This window comes from Dufourea novaeangliae, unplaced genomic scaffold (genome assembly GCF_001272555.1).
Source record: "Dufourea novaeangliae isolate 0120121106 unplaced genomic scaffold, ASM127255v1 scaffold30, whole genome shotgun sequence".
NCBI lineage: Eukaryota > Metazoa > Arthropoda > Insecta > Hymenoptera > Halictidae > Dufourea > Dufourea novaeangliae.
This window is the reverse complement of record NW_015373906.1, coordinates 483,591-504,371: the sequence shown is the minus strand read 5'-3', so window position 1 is coordinate 504,371 and position 20,781 is coordinate 483,591. Positions and strand designations below refer to the sequence as shown.

General features: G+C 43.0%; 3 protein-coding genes across 3 annotated transcripts; 1 reads left to right on the top strand and 2 right to left on the bottom strand.

Moving 5' to 3' along the window:
• Positions 1 to 4,394: 4,394 nt before the first annotated feature.
• LOC107193830 lies at positions 4,395 to 14,070 on the top strand. The gene is made up of 11 exons (XM_015583343.1): positions 4,395 to 4,567; positions 4,770 to 4,806; positions 5,185 to 5,354; positions 6,616 to 6,795; positions 10,080 to 10,295; positions 10,821 to 11,073; positions 11,206 to 11,559; positions 11,703 to 11,914; positions 11,997 to 12,246; positions 12,319 to 12,787; positions 13,362 to 14,070. The coding sequence occupies exons 1-11, from the start codon at positions 4,499 to 4,501 to the stop codon at positions 13,915 to 13,917; spliced, it is 2,766 nt and encodes a 921-aa protein (XP_015438829.1). The 5' UTR covers positions 4,395 to 4,498; the 3' UTR covers positions 13,918 to 14,070.
• Positions 14,071 to 14,801: 731 nt separating this feature from the next.
• Positions 14,802 to 16,518, bottom strand: LOC107193846 (vitamin K epoxide reductase complex subunit 1-like protein 1). Its single transcript, XM_015583362.1, has 3 exons — positions 16,053 to 16,518; positions 15,443 to 15,540; positions 14,802 to 15,263 (listed from the first exon to the last, which is right to left on the bottom strand). Exons 1-3 carry the CDS (start codon positions 16,226 to 16,228, stop codon positions 15,031 to 15,033), a joined length of 507 nt encoding a protein of 168 aa, XP_015438848.1. The 5' UTR covers positions 16,229 to 16,518; the 3' UTR covers positions 14,802 to 15,030.
• A 594-nt stretch (positions 16,519 to 17,112) lies between these two features.
• Positions 17,113 to 18,569, bottom strand: LOC107193838 (SUMO-conjugating enzyme UBC9-B). Its single transcript, XM_015583353.1, has 5 exons — positions 18,450 to 18,569; positions 18,293 to 18,362; positions 17,687 to 17,770; positions 17,290 to 17,552; positions 17,113 to 17,211 (listed from the first exon to the last, which is right to left on the bottom strand). The coding sequence occupies exons 2-5, from the start codon at positions 18,356 to 18,358 to the stop codon at positions 17,145 to 17,147; spliced, it is 480 nt and encodes a 159-aa protein (XP_015438839.1). The 5' UTR covers positions 18,359 to 18,362; positions 18,450 to 18,569; the 3' UTR covers positions 17,113 to 17,144.
• Between the last annotated feature and the right edge of the window lie 2,212 nt (positions 18,570 to 20,781).

Below are 20,781 nucleotides of genomic sequence, written 5' to 3'. Positions count from 1 at the left end.
CGATATCGGGCAGCAGGTCACAGCCGATTCTTCGTAACGCTTACCTACATGTACATTATATACAATCGAATCGATAAATTTTATAGGACCTACTCGACGTGACCAAAAAAACAGTGTGTACGAACCGTCTTTCTAACTTCTCATTATACTTCAAAAATTACGTTACAAATATTTACAAAATTATATTTCCATGTTCAAGCGTCCTTGCTATGGCTAGGGCCGATCTCCCGGAACAATGACCGACTGGAATCGTGTGACATGAATGCTATCCCAGTCCCGGAAGACAACACCTCCCCGTGTCTGGTGGGATCCTGCTTGACCGCACGAGTATTTAAATATTTCCGCCAGACGTTACCATTGCTCTTTGTGAACATCTTGAATGGTGGCTGGAATCGTGACCCGACATTCCGCTTTGTCCAACAGAAGAAAGTAACAGTTCTGGTATCCCCCCTCCCCCCGGGAGGGCTGACCTCATAAGAATGCGAGCATTCCTAAGGTATTCCATCTGCTCCGGATTCTGTCCCATTTGCAATATACGTATCCTGCGTGAGACCGGATTCGATGCTCGATCGGGTCTCTACCTACATACGTATGTATTGTGTAGAATTCCACTTTGCCCACCCGAAGAAAGTGAACACAATCTCTCCCCCCAGCGCGCAACGGTTGGGATCCAGGGCTTGGATCTCATCACTACCGATACTTCGGGCGCACTTCGTGCTGCTCCGGCGATCGTCGTCTCCTACTTGGTGCTCCGTGGCCTGGCGGATGCGGATCCGTCAGAAAGTGCTCGATGGACGGACAGTCCTATCGTGAGCGCTGGCCACGGCAGTATGCGCGGGAATTTTGCTCTGGCGCAGTCCATGTTATTACGATTCATCGCGTCGCGATAAAACCGCGGTTGAATCGACGGAGTTTCAACAGAGAGAAGCACCCGACTACCCACCTCATTATCGACCAGTGTCTCGTGTGTTTCGATCGTTTTAGGTTTTCTTCCAATAACAAAAGGAAGGCCGAGTGTGTAAAGTAGGATTTAAGAGACAACAGAAAACGGAGTGATAGCTCGATCGAATATCGTACAGGTGAATGTAAACACGGTGTTCTTTCTCTCCTTTCTCGCTCACCACGCTGCGCTTTGAACCGCGTGCACCATATCGTGCCTGAAAAAAAGGCTTGCCTCTCTATCGAGCCCGCCTTTTTGCGACGAGGATGTTACGAGACCCGGGCATTGTCGGCCTCTTACGTAATTCGCGGCGGTGCCACAAGAAACGATGGGAATCTTCCCAGTGCATCGGCTGGAAAGGACAGCCTATCGTAGTTCTCTGTTGGCCGGCTAAATGGATCAATGTGTTTTCGTACGTTGTGATATTTCCCCTCGGTGGTGATCATTGGACCTTGAACAGAGTACCGATTTACGATTTTCCGTGACGTCAGATAGTCAGTGTTGTTAGAAAACATGAAGGTTACAGTGGATGAAGTATCAATGATCGAATTGTAATATGTTCGGTTTTCTAATCGGGTCTGATTCACCACAGTTCAGTGACCATTATCCTAATGGTTTCTTTTTCTTCAATTTATTTAATTTCTTAATTAATACAATCGAACATTCCAGTCACCGTTCTCGTACGCGAATGAGGACGTCGGACCGACTGGTCGACGGTGTAGTATAAGTCGAAAATGGTTTCAGGTCAAGTAAGCTCTCACGGGACCCGTGGGTGTATCGCTCGAAACCTGTTTCTAAATAAATTCCATCGGAATATATTAATTGTACCCGAAGAGAATTTGTTCAGATACAATAAGGATTATTTGCCTAAAATACCGTGAGACAAAGAATTGTTTGGTTCACTTTAAAAGGATCCGATGAAGTATATGTAAGTACCACGAAAAATGTTCGAGGGGATTACGTGTTTGCCGCGCTTACAGGAGCGTCACACTCTCAAAATGGCGACGTCCTTGTCGAGGTCACGTGTCCTATCGCATTGCACGCGTATGTATCGCCCCCACGAGTGTCCACCTGCTCTCCTCCGATTGCTCTATTTATTCTGTCGTCGTCTTTTCGTTCCTTTCCGGGATGGATCACGCATCGAATCTGCCATTTCGCGAAACTACTCTTCCGAACGATGCAACTTGTTGTCGCTGTCCGCCGTTTTCGGTACTCCGTTCTATAACGGTTTTTTGAAACGTTTAAGAGAACACACACAAATTTCGCGCCGAACAAAGGTAAAGAAGATGACATTCTTTTAAAAATAGATACGATGAACTTTTTCAATAATTTTATTGATTTGTTCGAGAATCGTTTGTCGGCTGTAAAAATCGAAAGTTTGAAAAAAAAGAAATCGAGAACGACGAGAGGAAAGATGAGAGCGTGTTTCACCGTGAAACGATCGAGAAACTTCGCAGAGTGAATCGGCTGCCTGACAACAGAGCAGAAAAATGTACTCCTTGGCGGAACGCGGTTTTCAGTGTTGTGTTTAGCCGTGCACGAGCATGACGCATCACTGACGTCACACGCATATCCAATGAAACACGACCGAAACACAGTCGTATATAGGAATCCCTGCGCCGAGGCGTGATGTCAATACGAATCACCGGCTGTTACCTCCCATTACCTCGACTAGTTCGCAGATCATCTTCGGGTCTCTCGATGTACCGATTAAAAACAAAAAAATATGAAAGTCGATTGTACACCACGGATAGACGTGGTCGCTTGCCCCTAACATCGTATGTTCTAGGTCCTAGATTTTAGGGGGAGGGAAAATTGCGATGCTTACGTACCTGTTTTCAGCCAGGCACAGGGAGAGCTCATGCGTTATTTCAACCGCAAGGACGCGAGTGCTCAATGGCGTAGGATGAGGCCCTTCTTGTTTGAATAGAATCCACGAATTGTTGCGGGTAGTTCCATACTCGATCGTGATGACGTGACGCGGGTACCGAAATACATAACACGGCAACGAACCGTTGTTATAATATGTAGATCGAAGATTTGCAAAATATCGTGAACCTGACGCGAGATAATTCCTGGAGTCTCCATTTTTTGGAGAACAAGCATTTTCAATTCTGCAGTGGTATTTACATTACTACTATATTTCTCATTCGTTGCGCCTTTATTCGATTAAAATCACGCTTGTCTGGTGTTTTCGATGGACGGTATTCCGTCTGGCGTTAAACGGTGTTAACCCTCGCAGTACGGACTGCCGAAGCCAGCGGCCGGGTCAATCGTGACCCGTAATGAAATCTCAAAATATTCATTTCGTTATCGTGTAAACAGTTTAATGATTGTAGTTACCGACGGGTCCCTGGTGACCCGGCCATTGGCACGCGAGAATTATGTATGGGGAAAGCAACAATGGGACAAATATACGCCACTGTAATCGGGCAACTGGTCGTACGTAGCGCGCGCGCGCGCGCGCGTGTCTTTACCATCTGGATATATCGCGTATCGGCGGCCCATATCGAGGTGGTCGCAACCACAAGCCCGCGTGTCACTGCGGCCTTCGACTTCCATGCAGAAAAGAGCGTCCCGATGAATTATTACACCCCACTTGTATACCACAGGTATACACACAGGCACGTTGGACGTGTATACATATACGCGACTACGATATTACGCGTTAGAGAGAAGCGTTCAATGGTCCTTCTCGGTGCTATCCGACTCTGTTTCGTGATGATACTTGTATCCCGGTGTCCTTGATCGTTCGTGGAATCGAACGTTTATAGAAGTAATTACCAACTGAGTCCAACGGTCTCTCTCGTTATTGGAACCCATGATTTACAAAATGTTGACCCTTTAACGCCCAGTGTGACGTATACGTCACATCTGGAAAATCACATTTCCAGGTGTTTTGTCGTGAAAATACAAATCAGGTGCACGTATTGGGGCCATTTTTGAGGATAACTAATCGCGAGAAAAAATTTTTTCCCCAGAACAGGTGGTTGAGTATCAAAGGGTTAAAAATAAACAAAAAATTGTTTAAATTGGGTTGCTTTAATATCGGTGTTTTCAACTTCAAAATAACAAGATACAACGTATACATATTAGTTTGATAATTTTAAAATAACGATTTAAAGCTCTGGGTGTTAATTTTAAAATAAAGGGAAAAACGAGTAGCAAAATCTTCTTTTCGATCTGTGTGCAGGTATTGTCTCGTTGATGTATTGTAAATCACGAGTGTAACAAATGCCAGCTTCTCGTATTATCGTTTATGAAATGTTTACGTAAACATTAGTGAATAGTCGTCGCAACGGTAGAATACTTAAATACGTGTATCGTGGAGACACCGCCTCGGGTGATATCAATGCGTGACCAAGGCAACACGACGAAGCGAGGAGTCTATTGTAGACCGCTGATAAATTGTTTATTGTCTTCGATTCTTTCAGGAAAGTCCGGTTATCCGAGAACAGAGACAGGCTTTTATTGGAGGGTTGTCGGCGAACGAAATAACCGCTACTTCCCGTCACGATCCTCTTAACATCATCAGAATCCACCGGCAGGCATGATCGAATGATGGAGGTGATCTCGACACGCCGTTACGAGGCTCGTCCACCGCCAGCGAGCCATCCACCGATCCTCGTGAGTAGATTTTCCCCGATTTATTCGTCGAGATTCCAACGAACGATAACGTAAGAACGGTTTTTCCCTTTAACCCTTAACCTCGAATCTACTATTTTGTTAGAAAACATTAAACGTCACGAAAAAAGTTCGTTTTTCTCGTGAATGAAAAAGGGACACATTTCTATTCCGGTCTAACAGAACGATCCTTGTCTTCTTTCAGATCGACCCTGAGAATTCCATAGCCCTGGTCAAAGAAGGTAATTCCTCGTGATACGAGTAACTAAGATAAAAGATAAAGATTAGAGAGTGCATGTCGCGTGCAAATCCGACATCTCGCGAAATGTTTCCTCCACGGTGTATTAACGTGATAGAGCTAGCCAGCCCACTTCGTCCTATTTTTGTACAACGCCGGGAAACGGTTCACTGGACCCATCGACTTTTGCGCGCGGCACGGTTTTTCCTTTCTTTGTCGTTGATCCCCCCTCTTTGTGCTTCCTGTTCTTTTTTTCCATCAACCACGACACGATCGTTTGTCCCACGGGCCAGGTGGATCGGTTTGTTTTTTTTTTGCGCGCGCGCAAGATCACAGTGGTATCTCGAGACCAGTCCAGTTTATCCGCTGCTTTCGGTTGCAGAAGAATGGGAGACCCGCAAGAAGAAGGAAATAACAACCACCAGGCAAATCGAGACCAGAGTGAAACGACAGGTTGTGCTCGAGGATGGCGAGGTGGTCGTCGACTCCGGTCCCCTGGTTACCACGAACACCACCGAGGACATCGAGCAACAGGAGCACACCACGCAAGAAGTAGTTAAACATTTCTTGTCGACCCCCTGTATATATGTATACACTGTCGGTCAACACTCCGACGTACCCTCGCTGCACTTTCCTTTTACGTTCTTGTTCTCCCCCTGGCGTTTTTTCTGTATGCATACCTACTATCTCTGTTTTCTGCATCGTTTCTACTATATTCATCTGTCGCTTCGCGTGAGATGACGGTATAAAGTTTTTGGTTATGATCGATCCACGATAAGAATGTATTGTTCATTCGTTTCAACGTCAACCTGGAGGGTTTCGTCGGCATACGTAAACGTTTTATACTATAATTTTAAGATTTTTGTAAAGTACGTTTTTCAGAAGATGTCCAACGAAGGATATACAAGTCCGATTGGTTATAGGGGAAGGTTGCCGAATGTGGACCACCGCCTAGGTTCGACCATTGTATCTTGTCATGTGTAAGAAATTTTCACTATCTGGATAGACATGTGTATGATAGTGGTGATTGTATTAACTGACTTGCATACAAGAATACTGTGTACCATACACAATGGTCCGAATCGGCAACCTTCCCCTATTTCCCTAAGTCCATCCTCTCTAACACAACCGTAGGAAATTGGGCACACGTGTATTGTCGTTTATTGGCCGCCGTTTGCTAGGACAACGAACAACGAACGTGGCCCCTCTTGTTGTTATGCCTCGACTCATTGGATATTCTCTGAACAACGCACTTCACCCGAGTGTACATTATACAATGGACTCTCGATAACTTTCCGCGCTCGGACACCGATGAGGTATAGGAATCGACTTGTCATCTTACGGGACTTGACGGCTTACCTAATCTGTAGTATCGACACCTTAAAAAGCCTGTGATTTTATTGACCTCTGTGTTATGAAAACAGTGAATCTACATTATGAAAACTGTGGATAGTGACACTACAATGGTAACGTGGTGCTAGCGTCCCAGAAAAGTAGGTCGCAAAAATAAATTGAATGACAGGCCTACTCGTATACCTTGTCAATGTTTCGGGGCTGTACGAGAGGAAATTTCTGGGAAACGGAAACTTAACGAATGCCCCCGCCACAAAATATCAACGTCTAGAAAGATAGCTTGTGGAACGGCGCAGGAGCAAAAGGTGCGCGTGACAAACGATGTGGTGGGGGACACGTCAATCTTCTAATTACTGAAAGTATATACGTGTGGACGGAAATAGGCCTTCACGGAAAGTTATCGAGAGTCCACTGTAGCATTATTGTACACTTTTCTGAACTATGTCGCTGTTGTTCCCAGAGGCGAACAACCGGTGACCAGCCGCAAGAGGTCGAATGGCCGACAGGTGGAAGAGGATCCGCGGACGACGGCAGCGTGGTGCAAAAAGAATCAAACGAGACGGTGGTGAAGAGCCGGGAGGAGATCGAGGAGAGGCTGGAGACGGAGGATCGTCAACAGCTGGGTGATATCTCGGACGAGGTATACATATACACACTATCCACGTGACACACCCATCACCTTAATTCCACCTGCGCATGCCGCAACACACGGTCGTGACGGTGCCGAATGTGTGTGTGCTCGCGCACGAGCACGTTCTATCTGTTTCTTGACGTGCGGTTTTAAGCGCCATGAAAAGGTCAGGCCGGCTCTCGTGATGGCTCATCATCCCACGTATTGTATTCATTTGGGTCTGAACTCGAGGAGAACGAATATGAAGTTTACTTTTCCGGATGATTCCCTTTTCCACCATGATCAGAAAACATTTTGGATTCTCGGGTGATTTGTCGGGGAGATATACATACACACACAAAACTATTTTTTGATTCGGTGAAGATCACCTTGGACCTGTGTCCGCGATTCTTCGAAGGATATATACATACACTCCAGAATTCGAATTTTATTCGAATAATATAGTAAATCCTCGGCGAGTGTTCGAAGACTCGGCACTGAACATTCAATATTTCGTAATGAACCGCATTAAAAAGTCAGCGTTACACTTGAGAACCTTTCTGTGTCAGTGCCGAAAAACCTCCGAACACTTATCAAGGATTTACTGTGCACGGTTCATGTTTTTCACGAGGGATCGCCGTGAACAGTGGAACGTTAACGGATTGTCGGTAGTGACAATCCCGTCCGTTGCGTCGTGTGGTCGATCAGGAATGATTAACGAACGTAGGGGAACATAGGAAGGAAGTCCCTCGAGGTGGCCGTACTCAACAGGTGTACATCGTAGCGCCGCGGAACGTATTTGCGACGGTTGCTTATCATAAATCTGTGTGTGGTTAACGGGCCCGTAAGAGGGGCGCTGGTTAATGGCGTGTCTCAGTCAGCCACGGAATTTCCGCGAGACGAGATAGAATAATATGCCTGGCAAAAGGTTGAGATGAGAGAGACTTCCTTGTGGCACAGTAACATTTCGATGGATACATTGTGTTATGGGGTGGAGGAGGGGGGGAGGAGGAGGAATCGTGTTATATGTATAGGTGAATCAAGGTCGAGAATCGAAAGTGTAAATCTCCTCAGTATTCTTTCCTCCTCGAAGGTTCACAACCGACAATCGTAGACGAGACTAAGAGGCATATTGTAACGGATCCAGGGATTAGCAAATTGCATTACCTAGATAAAGAGTTTCGAATAACGAATAAAATATAAAAAAACGTATTTAGTCATTTATAATTGATTAAATCTGGAAGTTCCACGTTTTATCGTACAATAATATTTCTTGATTTATATATTTAATTGACGTATGATTTAGGTGTGATCAGAATTCTGATCTTTTCTATTTCTGCAAATTTGTTAACGCCAAATTAAAGATAAAACATAGATTTATTCGAATAAGAACAATTATTTGGGATTTGTTTAATTCTTCTACATTGTATACGTTAAAGAAGCGACGTTAGTTACTCTTAAGAGATCGGGAACTGGGTCCGTAACGGTACCGGATAGCTTCTAGATTGGGCAACACACAGGTGCATATACCTATGACCAGGTACTAGCTGTTCACGCTACTGTGAATCGTTCCGAAACCAAAGACACCGTAGAGATGTATCTCCTAATTCAAACGAGACCTTTTTTCGCGATATTCGAAGCGAAATTAATGTATATACGTCTATAACCCATTCTATTTCACAAAAGAAAAAATAAGAACTATATACTCCCTTGGTCGAGACGAAAATATAAGAGCGTAACCACGGTCGTAATTCCATTGTCCGTCATCTTTTCTTGGGGGGTAGGAGATTGGGGCTTTTGCAAACGTGCAAGAATCGAATAGGACGTTTTTACGAGTATTCGAATTATTCGAATATTCGTAACAGCCGTAGAAGGGATATACCTAGTACGGACGAAAGAGAGAAGAAGAGAAAGGACAAGAGTAGCCAGGGGGGCAGATGAAGGGAAGAGGGAGAGATCGAGAAGAGTGGAAGTCGATGGTCTCTCTCCCCTGGCTGTGTCCTGTCTCTGTGTGGCTCTCCCTTCACCGCGACCAGGTCGTACGAACCGGCGGTACCCAGTCACAACCAGCTGTGTCCCGTGCCCCGTATCTACCTTCGACGGGGTTCTATCCTCTCTCGTGTCCATTCCACGGTCACTCGTTCTACTGTACCGTTTTCATCCGACGAACCGTGATCATCGTCGAGTGATAAAAAGACATTTCGTCCCTTCGCGTCGCTCTTCATTACCCAGAGTGAAAGAGAACGTTACACTCGTCGTTGGATCCTTATCAGAAACCGAGGAACGATTTGACACGATCAGTGTTATACAACGGGGTGTTTTTAAACGATCATACAGGTGGTGTCCATTCAACGATCGAATCGACGCGATGTAGCGATCGAAGGTCGTTTGTTAGGTTAGTAATCGTCGAGCACAGCGGTTCTTTGATCGTATGGTTTTTTTATCGTTATTCGGGTCATTCTTCATGATCTGTGCGACGATTTTTCGGGGAAAAACAGGATATCATGTGTACTTGTTCACGTGTAGTTGACCAGGGAACAATACATACATACAAGTGTGACTCACAAGTTTGTTCGTGAAAGGCTGTCACCTCTGAATGATATTTACCACAAAATGCCAATTTTATTTCTAAATTGAAAGAATTTTATCTCTGAAGAATAATCGAAAGTGACAACATTGGGAATGTACGAACAGAAATTGTGTAAGTTTTGACACCTTATTGTTAGTTCGGAAGTTAGTGAACAAATGTGCGAGTCACTGTAGTTCGCGTTCGTCAGCATCCGTTATCTCGAGTGATTTCAACGCATGGCAAAGGGAACATACATCCCCGAGCAAACTCAGATTCCGCTAGGGGAAAAGTGGTGTAAGAGAAGGGCCTGGTACAACTGCAGAGATGCCCTCGAACACTCATCGATGATTTATTGTATTCTATTTTTGTTCTTTTCTCATTCACAGAACGCTGTGTCTCGTATCGATATACCGGTACGGGCAAACGGAATCTTTCGCAACATCCTTAGCCTCGTTTTATTTTTATCGTCCCGGAGACGGCCCCAGGTGTCGTGACCTCACGCGCTCGCTTCGTTAGAAACACCTTTCCTTCCACTTGTTCGAACGGGAGGAGGCAAGAGCCGGCACGAAGGCCGGCCCCCCTTCCTCCCGATCCGGTTTAATACGCGCGGGGACGAGATTATAGTATTTTCGGGCGGAGAGTGTGTGATTCTTGAAGGGAGTATAACGCGTAGCCTGGTCCTCCGTGTGTGTTTGTGTGTTCTGGACACCTGATCGAGCGACTCGTGTCTTCTGGTTTTCCGCAGGCGTACCAGACGGCGGTGAGAAACAATCGGGGCGATCTGAGAGCTGCTCTGGCTGAGTCCTGCACCCAGTTGACAGCGCAAACTGGTCCCAGGGTCGTACAGCACACGACCAAGTCGAACAAGGTGATCGACACGGAAAAGACCTTGGAAAAGAAAGAGCTGAAACCGGATGGACTGATTGTCACCGAGAGGAAACGTACCGTGGAACACGAGGAGGTTGGTTCCACCCCCTTCGGAAATTACCCCAGCCCGTACACTGGTACTCTTACAATCTGTATAAATGTCACACTGCATAGTGAAGTCAGTAAATTTACAAAAATATCGTATTACATACATGTGTATGTAGTACGTGTCGAGTTAATAAAAAAATATTCAATGAGTATACGGGAGCCGCAGTAAGGGTCTAGATTGTCCAGAAGAACTGTGTGCAACTCCCATATACTTATACAATATTTTTTTATTAACTTGACACGTACTACATACGCATGTATGTAATATGATATTTTTGTAAGTATACTGTCTTCATTATGCAGTGTGATATACACACAAATTGCAAGCGTAATTCACAATTTAATACTGTCCCAATAAAGGATGCGGCTCTCAGAGTATTTCTGGTATACGATACTGATTCTTATTTTGACAGTGCTTGGCCACCACTGGGTATATACTCTCGTTGTAGGCAGTCTGTCCCATTGGTTGAAAATAGTAATATTCATGAACCTTCATACTAATGTTTTATAGATAAAAGACGACGAAGTACCCGATGACGATGGAAGCGATCTGAACGACGACGACGCGACCGAGGAGCGTAAAGAAAGCTCCCACAGGTTCGTGAAGAAACGTGACGAGGACGTGGTCGATTATATATCGGGCGGCGAGAGGGTCGGTCGAGAGATGCGTTACGTCGCGGAGACGACCGAGGGAGAACGTATCGGCGATTGGACACCGTCACCAACCGCCATGAGAACCACACGTTTCCATAAACGTTCCTCCGGTGAATGGATTGTTTGATCCCGTTTTGGTTTCTTCGAAATGAGAATTATAACCAAGAACGATTTCGCGTTGATACAGAAAATGGTGGAACTTTGGCGATTTGGTTTTGATTTCAATAAAATTGTGTGTACAGGATTCCCGGTGGAGGGTTTCCCGTCGCGAAAAGACGTGATCACGAAGAAACCGTTGGATTTAGAGGAGGAGGACGAAGCGAGAAAGTTTGAGACCTCCAAGTGGTTGGAGAGCCATTTCGGTAGCGAATCCCGATCGTCTCATGGTTCCGTAGATGCTGACGATTCACTCATACCGACCAGCACCAATACCAGTTACATCAACGTCACCATGAAGTCTTGTCCTCCGAAGGATTGTGATTACCAAAATCTGAACGCCAATAGACACCAGAGACGGAGCAACGGTAGAGACTCAACGTCGCCCTCCGGGTATTTCCACGGGATAAGCGAGTGGTCAGAAAGATATCAGGGAAGAGGTATATACAAGTTATGGTCAATACAGTACATCATCGATGAGTGTTCGAAAGCTTCTCTGCACTGAGTGTTCAGACATCATCTCCATCACTGGGCGCTTGACTGGTTCTATTAGGTTCACTAGGAAATGTTTCTTGTTATTCAGAAAGGCAAAACCACGCGAGAACGAGCTCTCCGTCGCAATACGTCGAAATCATCCACACGAACGGACACGGCCACGATCATCCAAGGAGTCAAGCGCAAGAATCCACGTACTCGAAAACATGCGAATCGGTTCATCATCGTGAGCATCTAGAATCGGTTAACGGACGGCACCGTACCCCTTCTCCGCCTGTTAGAAGACGATCTAAGGAACAGGTGTGCGAATTCTTCTAACTGTACTCGTAGGTTATGTTCTTCTGCTAAATGGCGTGTGTACCCATGACGACGGTTTTTCCAGTGGTCCACGAGATCCGAGGGACGAACAAGCGCGAAGGATTCCACCCCGGCTAGAACCGCTAGTCCGATTCATGTTGTGCAAAGAACCTGGGAGAATCGTAGTCGAGACATCCCCGAACAAGCAGCGGCCGATCCAGAGACTCGAAACAAATTTGTCTCGAGATCGAGATCAACCTCGCCCCTGCCAGAGACAACTCTAAGAAACAATAAGAAATCCAGCGAATCACCGAGTTCGGCTCGCCCGATGAAAAGTCAGTTTCAATGCATACAACAGCTTATGGCTTATGTCGCTTAAAATAACAATGAACGTGTATTTGTTAAAGGCTCAGGACACTCGAAGTACAAAATCGGCGAGTCCTTCAGAAAACTTGTGGGCAAACTCCGTTCCGCCAGCACCGAAAGAAAGAACAAACGCGCCAGCGGCAGCTCTACCTCACAGCTGACCCAAACCGACGACAACGGGCCGACTTATTTACAGTACAACGTGATAGACAAGAATATTCCTTTGGTGAACGAAAGGCACGTCGAGGAGAAGCCTCCAGAACGACCGGCCAGATCATCGAGAAACGCCGTCACGAACAATAATACCAACAAGGTCGTGAAGAGCCAAAGGACCAATGATCATGTTGTTCAGGAGCAATGGCAGAGAAGCGAGTCGACGACACCTCTGCAGAGGTATTACCTGGGTGAGGATCCATTCGGGGGAAGCATCTACGGACGCGAGAAAGGGTACAGAGACGGAAGACGGTCGGGAAAGCCCCGCAATAGAGCCATCACTGAGACAGAGTACAGGTAACCGAGTAGAGTGACTACTAGGTTAATGCATACAAAATGTCGTTCTCCCTATGAACTATAATATAAGAGACTAACAAAATACATCATTACATCCTGTATCAAAGATACATTTGTCGAAGCACAGCGATAAAGAACGACATTTCACGTGCAAGAACCTAATAGAGAAACAAAAAGAAAAAGAAAAACCATAAACAGCTAATCGATCCGTGTGGTGCAAGCTAATTGTAAAAGTAAGGTGTCGCGTTACTCGTCTGCGAGCGAGAGGGACGATGCGCCGCGGCGTCAGAAAGACATTATGTATACGGGTAAGCCGATACCTAAGGCTTACATAATCGAGTTACAAAGGAAACGGTGTCGTGTGTGTGCTTCGCTTGCTCTAAATCGTACATACATATATATCCCTCGATGAAAGTCAGTCGCTTCGACTACTATTGGGTGAAGGCTGTTGTGCATGAAAAGGGGGAGAGCATGTCTTCGCGGCTGTATATAATGTAGTTTCGGCTGAGCAACGATCCTACGGAAACAGAGAAATCGACATATGTGAAAAATTCTCGAATCGACGCGGTTTCAGCGTCGCCTCCAGTTCCCTAGGCAGGTTTAGCAAGTCAACCAGTCGATTGGCCAACGACCACGAGAGAGACGACCACTTGAGGAGCACGCAAACATTGCCCAGGAACCTGCACTCCGCTGGACAGAAGGCTGGTAGATTGAGCAACCATCAGGTGATGTCGAGACACCAGCAGTCGGTACCCGGCACGGTTAAACAGGGCGTGCACTACACCACGGTCCCATCGACGTCCAGCCAGTCCCGTCAGTATGGAAGTATGATCAATATATCCATTAAGAACACGGTCATGCCATCGAAAGTCCCTGCGAACAACAACAACGTCCAAGCCCCCCCAGCGAAACCGGAAAGGACATACACATCGTCGCTGTCGCGCAGCAAGAGCTTCAATATCGAAGCCGCTCGAAACGGAGCGGACACACCACCGTCGAGGATACCTTACACGTCTAATTTACAGTTGAATCGTTTGGACGAGACTCCGCCGTTAAAGAGCCCCGGTATATTAGCCAGCATCGGCCGTAGTAATAGGGATTTATTGAAGGACAGTAGATACAAGTATTGAGTCGCGATCGGGATTGAACTGTTTGAGAAGCTGTTAGATGTTAGGTACACAGTGGATTCTTGATACACGTATATTACTAAAAGTTGGCGGAATCGGTAACATATCGAGAGCTACCTCCATGTTCTGCCTGGTTCTGCCGTCGTAGCCTCGACCCCGGCGCACCTGTGCTAGAGCTAGATCGTGCTGGTGGCGACTCTGTATGTGACATGATGGAAAAGTGAATTTATGTGCGTGAAGTTGTGCAAAGGATGTGCCTTGCACGGCAATATAGCAACCTGAAATATATTAAGAGTCCACTGCATGGGCGTAGCGATTAGTCAAGCGGGGGCAGAGGGGTCGATGGAATTTTTTTCCTCTGGAAAGGGGAGGGTAAAGTCCAATTTTTTTCTTCTAAAATAGTGCAAAACCCACTTTTTTCCGCCCAGGGGGGGGGGTATGTGCCCCCTGCCCACTTTTCTGGCTATGCCCATGGTCCACTGTATAATTAATAGACAGGGTTGAATTATGGTGATCACCATCGTAAAACCGACTGTACACTATCTCCTAACTACTGACGCGCTGAGCCTCGCACGTTTTTATCTCGAGAATCAGTATCGTCGAGCGATGAGAGTATGCTGACAGAAATTACAATACATGTGCCGAATACACTAATTGTAAGAAAGAATCTCACGCCAAGTATTAGGTATTACCGAAAAGTGTTTAACATTACATACTGTATAGTGTAAAGTAACGTTCACTGCTGCTTACAAGCCACTGTATCGAGTACTCATTTCAATATGTGGTTATTACTGTATTACCTCACATATCAATCGATAATCCAAGATTACATATCAGGTCGATAGAGGAGAACGAATGGTAACGATTCTTCTTAACAATATTTTATTTTTCATGACTGTATATGGTTACAAAATTCATACTTCGTATGGTGCAGTTAAATAAGAAGGGATCGGTCGAAAATGAAGAGAGGATAAAAACTTGATTCATTTTACATAAACGCATAAACATTCGCGGTCTAGCGATACGTGAATAGTCTCAAAGTAATATTCCATTGATTTCTAGTGATTTTCTTTTCGATGAGTCGTACTGTAAAACTTTGACATTTTCCAAAAATCTTTATTCTGACTTTTTTTTCCTTTTTTTCGTCTTGTTTGTGCCATCACGGAATAGGTTTCGATGCTTCTTAACAGTGAGTATTAAAATAATGAAATTTATGATGTAAGTACTAACACAGACCACGCAAATGCTGTTTATAATGTACAAAAGATAGGCCAGATAAAGGGTAGCCAAATTCGAGCAAACTGCTAACGTTACAGCAATGGCTGATATCGGATATTTATTAAACATACCTAAAAAGATAATTATTAGACTGTTAATAAATAAAAACGAAACTACAATATCTTATAGATAAGTAAATGTGTCTGTTATAAAGCGTGCCCTTTTTTAAAATTTACTTCTATTATCTTTTTGCAGCTAAGTATACTTATTCATGAATTTTTAAATACATCGTGGCGAAAACAATACGTACTGAGTATCGCAACCAAAGTATAAAATATAACTCCATACATATAATTTGGCATGTATAAAATAGACGTTTTTGGAATTATTCCCAAACCTTTTGCGTATCTGTAATAAAATGCTTCGTTTCAATTACAACTACCAATACATATATTTGATTTACAATACGCGACGGGCGCATGCTCACTGTAATTAAGGCGAATTTCCATACATAACATTACCTAATACAAAATCCTATTTAAAAAGTTTGAGTATATGCACGTACATTGAATAATTTGATCGAAGGATAGATTATAAATGTAATTACATAAACACAATTGAATTTTTGTGGAACTTATTAAAGATTGACTTGCATATGCATGTATACTAATTGGAGTAGAAGTTCTAATTATCACTAATCAAGAATTATAATTTTTTTATCCATTATACAGTACTTGTAATTTTAATCTGGACCGCCAATAATTTTCAGCTCTATATTATCATTTAAATATCTCTGTGTTGAAACGTTCGGGAATGTTTTTAAAATCCTACTGCGCACAAAAACGCTAACTTCACACCGCTTGCCGAGTTTATCACTGGTTTATCACGTAGACACGTACGCAAATAATGTGAAAACTTACTCAGTCGTAAACACTTTAGAACAACTTATGTGATCACTGATGTCACACAATGCCACGTAAGAATCATTTTCTGCCTTTAATTCTTCCACGACATGCGTGTAAAAACAAGCAACTAATCCTAAGAGGCAGATCGACGTAATCCCGGCATTTAATATCCACACTGATTGTTTCGACATGATTCCATGAGTTTCTCAAATTTATACGTAATTTAAACTCACTGAATGTTTTCAACGAACAATATAAATTTTGTAAGAGCGATCAGTTCAATTTCTCCGCTTGAGTATTTCCCGAACACTAACTTATCTTTTACGATGGACGCGAGTAGTGGTGGATGCGCGGCGATCGATAGCATGAAACACGCAAGATTGAATGTAAGATCAACCTGGACTCTACTGGAGTGATTTTAGCGCCAAATGGAGCACTTCCATCCATTCCTATTATAACGGGACACAAAAACATAACCCTTCCCCGCATTTTAATCTCAACATTCAAAACGTACTCAAAACGTATTCAAACGTAACCAGAGATGTTAGAATGAGGACAGATTCAAATGAATTGGAATACTTTATTTCTGAAGATTTGTACAATGCTTACGAGACTTTTAAATATATTTTTTCAAAGACACTGACTGTCTAAGGGTTGAAGGAGAAACAAGTGCTTTTTTTTTCATTTTCTTTATAGAATCTACTTCACAGTTTATCTCAGGGACTTATCATTACTTGTATCTAACACTTATGAATTAAAATTTAGGTTACAAAGAAATGCGTAGATTCACATTATACCAACAAAAGTTAACAAAGAACTTCCAAATGTAGTTTAACACAATACCAAAAATTTCTTACAGGAGAACTATATCTTGTTTTTTTTTGTGTTTAAAATAATGCATAGTTAGTAGAGAAAATTAATAATCACATACTGAAATTTTGTTACATGAACGAAAATGCAGATAATAGAAAATTAGCTATTTTATACACCTAATGTCACTTATAAAAAAGATATGAAATATAGATCAAATATTAGAATATACTGTAGGTATACAATAACCTCTTTATATAGCTGGAATAATTGAATTGAATGATACTTAATATAGACTTATTCCTGGGGAGCCATTACTCTAGCTTGCGCTCTGACACGTTTTTCATACTCCAAACGATTTTGGCTGTAACAAAACAAAACATTATTTACTTCACTGTACTTCTCAATTGAAAAGTAATATAATGTGAACTAGTATTTGTACCAATATATTGTGTATGCTTCTGCTTGTGCTGGATCTTTGACATTTGGTTCGTTTAACAAATCCTGAATACCAAGCAAGATCTGTTTGATAGTAATGGCTGGCCTCCAGTCTTTCTCTTCATCTAAGAGTGATAAGCATACTGTTCCTGATGGATATACATTTGGATGGAACAATGGAGGTTCGAATTTACATTTCGGTGGGCTAGAGGGATAGTCATCCTTGAAAATCATACGTAGTTTGTAAAGTCCACCCTCCCATGGTGTCTACAACATTCAATATGAGACCATATTATTAATCTGCTAGGTCATATATAAGAGAAAATTCTATCCTAAATAGTTTTTCAATTAGGAAGGTGTTAATGTAAATACATTTTACATTACTACGAATTGCAACTTACAGACTTTTTTCCAGGAATTGCACACTCCCAATTCATCAAGTTAAGAGTTCCATCCTGATTTTTAATAGGTCGTGCTACAAATCCCTATAATACAATAATTCATATTATATGGTAATTAATTACTGAAGTCTTCTTAAAAATTAATCCAAACTATTTTAAAAGCTGAATACTTAATGCAAGCCTGAGTATGATTTTAATTTTACTGTTTCTTGAAACATTTATAACCTATTTAAAATAATTACATTACAAATATATTTCTTTTTCATGGAACCATAAATAATTTATTTAGCAAAGATGGCAAAGCAATTGTATGGAAACAATCGGCTACTAAATCTCTTATTACTAATATTAGCTGAAGTTTGTAAATAAGTCGGTGTTTGACGCTATGGTTAGGGTATGAACAAATTAACTGGTAAACGATCCGCGAACTGTTGATAAAAAAATTGTTGGCATTCGAATAACGTTCAACCGATAAATATTTTCTGCTGCAACAAAAATAACAGAACGATCTAAATAGAAGTATCATTCAAGAAAGAGTGAAGTGATAACCGCGCGCGCTCTCGATACCGTAGTGAGTAAATGAAAGCGGCAAAAAAGGTATCTTACGAAAGGATGATCTTTCCTCCATGCTTTCCGCTCTTCGGCGAGCCTAGCAATCGCAATGCCTGACATTAATCTGCAACAAGTATGCGTTCGGTTAGCGTAACGTATTTAGGCGCGAAATATAATCAGAACTACTGATGGACGGGGATCGCGACATTACCACGGTGTTCGATGATACCGATTCCAACGTTCAATTCGAGGCACTCTCCCAGCGCCGAAATTTCATGAAACACTCAGGCGACACAAGGGTGAAAGCGATTTGCGTGTCCTATGGGGTGCGTGTTCGGAAAACGTATGGATCTGTAACCGGCGCCTTATGAATCCTCAAGGTGAATTCTTTTCCACGATAACTGTATCCGCAGATGGGTTTCTGCTGGTAAAAGAGGACACATGTCCGGGACAAACGTAGAAGAACACTACCAATGAAAGGTCAGAACGAGTTTGTCCAATTTGATGGTTGGCCAATAAATTGCAACAGTTTTCGATTAATCGATCTCTGTCGGTAAAAGAGGACAAGCGTCTTGGACAACCCAGAAGAACACCGCCAATAAAAGGTTAAAACAAGTTTGTCCAATTTGTTGGTTGGTTAGTTATTTGCAACAATTTCTTACCTTTAATAATAATATACATATTATATGCTATTAAATAATAATGTTACTTGCAGAATATTCGACATTTGGAATTTGACTTCGTTGTTTTAATAGAGGTTTTTGAAAACCGCCCACATGTTTCGATTATCAACGGCAAAAATGATTTTCCGACCACAGACAAGTTGGAAATGCAAAAATTAATTTTTCCATTTAATAATTTGCAACAAGCTTTGAAGAAATGATTTTTCTATTTGTAATTTAATTAAGTAAATGAAAATTCATTAATAATTTATTTACACTTACTGTCACGTACATCTAATGTAATTTACATTTTTTTCACTCCTTTCTCTATACTTTATCGCTTTTCCTCTTATTTATTTATAACTTCGTACTGTTACTTGTAATTTATTTTCATGATTAATCGTATAAAAAATATGGAACAAAATATATGTGTCAATATAATTAATGGTAACGACTGGCGAAACTGTTACTTAGTCCGATCACAGCAATTTGTATGATAAACGATACCAATTATCTCATTGCATAAAATGTATACATATCTCATATGTATCACCGCCATTTTGTACTATACGCAAAATAAATCGATAAGCTCGAACAAATATAGGTATCTCTTATTTATTGAGCTTTCTATTACCTGATACGATTGTTCATTTTATTTATCACTGCTCGTTGCACACGTGTCTTGTGCTACCATCAAATTCGTCGTTCCAAATAAGATAATCGCGAGACTTGACTCAAAATCTACTTCTACCATTAGGATCTCATACAAACAGTAAAGGTCTTACGATTAACAGCACGCTTCTATTGCTATGCTGAATTTTCCGTCGAAAGTTGCTTCCTGTAGTAGGATTACATCACATAAAAAGAGGTCGTAAAACGATAGGTGGCGCCTCTATCGGGATGATGAATAAGCTGTCAATTTTTGTTTTTTGTATTAGGATGACATACATGATAAGAGGTCTCGGAATATTCCGAGATGGATCCTCCGTACGATCGATGTATTCTGCGTAAAACTCTGCGTCCTGTATTAGGATCACATAATATTGTAAGAGTTCTCTTGCTCGCAGATGGCGCCACTCTGAAGAAAACTGACTTTGTTGCCGATTTTTGCTTTTTGTATTAGGATCGCACGATGCCGGTAGAGGTATCGGTGACGAAGGCGCGTATTTCAAATGGAACTGTTGGTATATTCCAGTGATGGGCAATTCAGCGCCCGCCAAACTCACTGACGGGCAACGGCGTGCAGCGTACGGGCATATGGTAGTGGTGGGTGAAATGTGTCAATGAGAGCGCGTATCTATCATTTACGTCGCATACAAAAATGTCGTAAATCACGAATCGTGATGTGTCCTGACTCACAGCCCCTCCACAGGAGTAGTTTCATAAATAGTTGATCAAATCTACCTTTTGGCCAGCGGCTTACAATTTCCCTTACGGGAATGCCTTACCGTAATGAGCCATCTCGTAGCCGCGGAATTCCAAGAATCGGGTGAGACGTCACGGCGTGCGAAAGAGAGCGGTAGAGCCAGCCGCGGTATCAATGCTCTCCGTCGGTGTTGACGCGTACCGAAGAATTACACTGGTCTATGGGGGGAGGTGTGCGAGCGAGAGAGTACGGTAGAGCGTGCCGAGTATCGGTGCTCTCCGTCGATCCAACGCGCTAGTGAGTTGCGTCACACAGTTTATTGACTTAGCCGTGTACGCCGTGTACCAAGGTCGTACCATCCCGTGCAGGTCTGTGCTTGCTTCCTCACTTTCTCGTGAACCGTCGCGGAGGGTGGTCGCGCGTCTCATACTCGTCTTTTCTTGTTACTAACCCATTGTTTGTTGCAGGCATTCGACAACCATCAATTTATTTACTGTGCATATTGTTGTGTCCCC

Excerpts from the sequence above, each read along its gene's own strand:
- LOC107193846 (XM_015583362.1), bottom strand. The coding sequence starts at position 16,228 with ATGTCGAAACAATCAGTGTGGATATTAAATGCCGGGATTACGTCGATC. Across the intron at positions 15,541-16,052 it reads TCTAAAGTGTTTACGACTGA|ATACGCAAAAGGTTTGGGAA; the intron begins GTAAGTTTTCAC and ends ATTTTATTACAG. Across the intron at positions 15,264-15,442 it reads TACTTTGGTTGCGATACTCA|GTATGTTTAATAAATATCCG; the intron begins GTACGTATTGTT and ends TTATCTTTTTAG.
- LOC107193838 (XM_015583353.1), bottom strand. The coding sequence starts at position 18,358 with ATGTCAGGCATTGCGATTGCTAGGCTCGCCGAAGAGCGGAAAGCATGG. Across the intron at positions 17,553-17,686 it reads CAATTCCTGGAAAAAAGTCT|ACACCATGGGAGGGTGGACT; the intron begins GTAAGTTGCAAT and ends TGAATGTTGTAG. Across the intron at positions 17,212-17,289 it reads GAAGCATACACAATATATTG|CCAAAATCGTTTGGAGTATG; the intron begins GTACAAATACTA and ends GTTTTGTTACAG.
- LOC107193830 (XM_015583343.1), top strand. The coding sequence starts at position 4,499 with ATGATGGAGGTGATCTCGACACGCCGTTACGAGGCTCGTCCACCGCCA. Across the intron at positions 4,568-4,769 it reads CGAGCCATCCACCGATCCTC|ATCGACCCTGAGAATTCCAT; the intron begins GTGAGTAGATTT and ends GTCTTCTTTCAG. Across the intron at positions 11,074-11,205 it reads TTTCCATAAACGTTCCTCCG|GATTCCCGGTGGAGGGTTTC; the intron begins GTGAATGGATTG and ends TTGTGTGTACAG.